General features: G+C 41.6%; 1 protein-coding gene across 1 annotated transcript; it reads left to right on the top strand.

Moving 5' to 3' along the window:
- Nucleotides 1–28: 28 nt before the first annotated feature.
- LOC113745469 (glutamate receptor ionotropic, NMDA 1-like) lies at nucleotides 29–2,473 on the top strand. Its single transcript, XM_027277007.1, has 2 exons — nucleotides 29–291; nucleotides 2,053–2,473. The coding sequence occupies exons 1-2, from the start codon at nucleotides 130–132 to the stop codon at nucleotides 2,248–2,250; spliced, it is 360 nt and encodes a 119-aa protein (XP_027132808.1). The 5' UTR covers nucleotides 29–129; the 3' UTR covers nucleotides 2,251–2,473.
- The last annotated feature ends 1,082 nt before the right edge of the window (nucleotides 2,474–3,555 follow it).

Genomic DNA, 3,555 nt, shown 5'->3' with positions numbered 1-3,555 from the left:
TCTTCTTCTTCTTCTTCTTCCTCTCCTTCTTCCCTGTGGTACAAACACTAACACTCCCCCGGTGCTCTGAGCTCACAGCCTGGCTAACAAACTGAGCTAACATGAGCTAGCTTTACATACAGAGCAATTATGATGTCACTTCCTCTCCTTCTTCAGGTGTATGCGATCCTGGTCAGTCACCCGCTTCAGTCCAACGACCACCTGACTCCGACTCCGGTCTCCTACACCGCCGGTTTCTACCGGATCCCCGTGGTCGGCCTGACGACGCGCATGTCCATCTACTCTGACAAGGTAACCGGTAACCACGTCTACATGTTTATGTGATCACGTCTACATGTTTATGTGATCACGTCCATTACCTGTTTATGTGATCACGTTCATACCTGTTTATATTATCCCGTCTACATGTTTAGTGATCACTCTACATGTTTATGTGATCACGTCTACATGTTTATGTGATCACGTCTACATGTTTATGTGATCACGTCTACATGTTTATGTGATCACGTCATACATGTTTATGTGATCACGTCATACATGTTTATGTGATCACGTCTACATGTTTATGTGATCACGTCTACATGTTTATGTGATCACGTCTTACATGTTTATGTGATCACGTCTACATGTTTATGTGATCACGTCTACATGTTTATGTGATCACGTCTACATGTTTCGTGATCAGTTCTAATTTATGTGATCACGTATACATGTTTATGTGATCACGTCATACATGTTATAGGATCACGTCTACATGTTTATTATCAGCATGTTATGTGCAGTCTAACTTTTTCTTTGATCACGTCTCTGTTTATGTGATCAAGTCTACATGTTATTGATCACGTCTCTACATGTTTATGATTCACGTCTACCTAGTGATCACTCTCATGTTTATGATCACGTCATACATGTTTATGTGATCACGTCTACATGTTTATGTGATCACGTCATACATGTTTATGTGATCACGTCTACATGTTTATGTGATCACGTCTACATGTTTATGTGATCACGTCATACATGTTTATGTGATCACGTCATACATGTTTATGTGATCACGTCTACATGTTCTGTGAATACGTTCTACGTTTATGTTGTCTATGTGGATCAGTCATACAGTTTATGTGATCACGTCTAACATGTTTATGTGATCACGTCTACATGTTTATGTGATCACGTCTACATGTTTATGTGATCACGTCATACATGTTTATGTGATCACGTCATACATGTTTATGTGATCACGTCATACATGTTTATGTGATCACGTCTACATGTTTATGGTGATCCCGTCTACGTCATACATGTTCATGTGATCAGTCTACATGTTTATGTGATTCCCTGTCTATACATGTTTATGTGATCACGTCTACATGTTTAGGATCACGTACATGTTATGTATCACGTCATACATGTTTATGTGATCACGTCATAACTGTTTATTGATCACGTCTACATGTTTAATGTGATCAGTCTACAGTTTATGATCACGTCCCATGTTATGTGATCACGTCTACCTGTTTATGTGTCACGTCTCAATGTTTATTGATCACGTCTACATGTTTTAGTGATCACGTCTACTCGTTGATTGTGATCACGTCTACATGTTTATGTGATCACGTCATACATGTTTATGTGATCACGTCTACATGTTTATGTGATCACGTCTACATGTTATGTGATCAGTTACATGTAATGTCAGTACATGTTATTGTGATCCCGTCTACATGTTTATGTGATCACGTCTACATGTTGTCTTATGTCTGTGAGGGGTCATCAGGTCAGAGTATAACCACCTACAGGTGTCCGTAACGACCCACAGGTGTCCATAACGACCCACAGGTGTCCGTAACGACCCACAAGTGTCCGTAACGACCCACAGGTGTCCGTAACGACCCACAGGTGTGCTTAACGACCCACATGTTAAAAGTGGAACCATGTTCTGTTAAAGAAGTGGATCATTGAGACGATCTGAGTTTTCCTCCGTCTGACACATAAAGAACTTGTCGTGGCGGCCCGGTTCTGACTCTCGTCCTCCTGTTTGTTCCTCAGAGCATCCACCTGTCGTTCCTGAGGACGGTTCCTCCGTACTCCCACCAGGCTCACGTGTGGTTCGACCTGATGAGGGAGTTCAGGTGGAACCACATCATCCTGATCGTCAGCGATGACCACGAAGGACGAGCTGCCCAGAAGAGGCTGGAGACGCTGCTGGAGGAGCGAGAGACCAAGGTCAGCACACGCAACACGTGATGTCACGTGATGTCACGTGATGTCATGTGTGTGTTCATGTGACGACGTGTGTGTGTGTGTGAGAGAGAGAGAGACGTCTCATCCTCCGTCATCAGACACTTTCACTTCTCAGACCAGATCAATCTTTAGATGTGACGCTCCACCATCTTCAATGCTGAAGGTTGCCATAGCAACACAGAGCGGTAAACATTAGCAGCACCTGAACACCTGCAGCAGGCTCAAACCGGACAAAGACCTTCCTGTAAAAGTTTCACGCTTTTAATTTGAAAAACAGAAACAGGAAGTGTTGAGTTTGTATTGACTGTGCTAACAGGCTAACAGGTGTGTAAACAGAAGGTATTAATTATTATGTTAATTATCAGGTATTATTAGTTAATTATCAGTTATTAATTTATATATGTTAATTCCGTTGTAATTATATATGTTTTATCAGTTATTAATTATTCTTATGTTACTTATCAGTTATTAATTATTATTCTGTTAATTCATCTCGTTATTATTATGTTAATTATCATTATTCATTATACGTTAATTATCTGTATTATTATCAGTTATTAATTATTATTATTTAATTATCAGTACTCATTATTATTATGTTAATTATCCTTTATTATGTTATTCTTATTATGTATTATGTTACATCGCAGCACCTTTGGTTCCCGCTCGGCTCATCGCTAACAGTCCGTGCGCTCTATGTGTTGGTAACCATGGAAACAGTGGGACTGTGGTGAGTCACTTGTTTCCTTCGACCCACGGACATGTTAGCGTGCTAGCAAGTTCGTACCGTTAGCATGATGCTAAACTTTATAGCCTAGGGGGGGCCTGAAGAGTTCGTCCTGCTTTGTCTTCTTCATCTCTTTATTTACTTCTGTTTCTTAGACTGTCTGTCTGTCTGTTATGTTGTCCTTCTTCTGTCTGTGTCTGTCTTTCAGTTCTCTGTCTCTCATTCCCTTTGAAGGAAGTTTCGGCTGTCGTGCGAACACGTCTGAGCTGGCTGCTGTGGAGCTGTCCGACCTGCAGAAGACAGACAGACAGACAACCTTACAACAGACAGACCGACAGACAAAACGTACAGACAGACAGACAGACGCAGACGTACGGTACAGGGACAGACGGACAAAACGTACAGACAGGACAGAAGACAGACAAATGTACAGGACCGACAGACAACAGACAATGTTACAGACAGACAGGACAACAGACCGACCAAATTACAGACAGACGACAGACAGACAGACAAACGTACAACAGAGACAACAGACAGGCGACAGACAGTAGAGACGTACAGACAGAAAGACAGACAGG

Source organism: Larimichthys crocea, unplaced genomic scaffold (assembly GCF_000972845.2).
Source record: "Larimichthys crocea isolate SSNF unplaced genomic scaffold, L_crocea_2.0 scaffold79115, whole genome shotgun sequence".
Classification (NCBI taxonomy): Eukaryota; Metazoa; Chordata; class Actinopteri; family Sciaenidae; genus Larimichthys; species Larimichthys crocea.
This window is presented reverse-complemented; position numbering and strand designations above follow the sequence as displayed.

Coding starts and splice junctions, on each gene's coding strand:
- LOC113745469 (XM_027277007.1), top strand. CDS start 130: ATGATGTCACTTCCTCTCCTTCTTCAGGTGTATGCGATCCTGGTCAGT. Junction 292..2,052: donor TGTCCATCTACTCTGACAAG/GTAACCGGTAAC, acceptor TTTGTTCCTCAG/AGCATCCACCTGTCGTTCCT.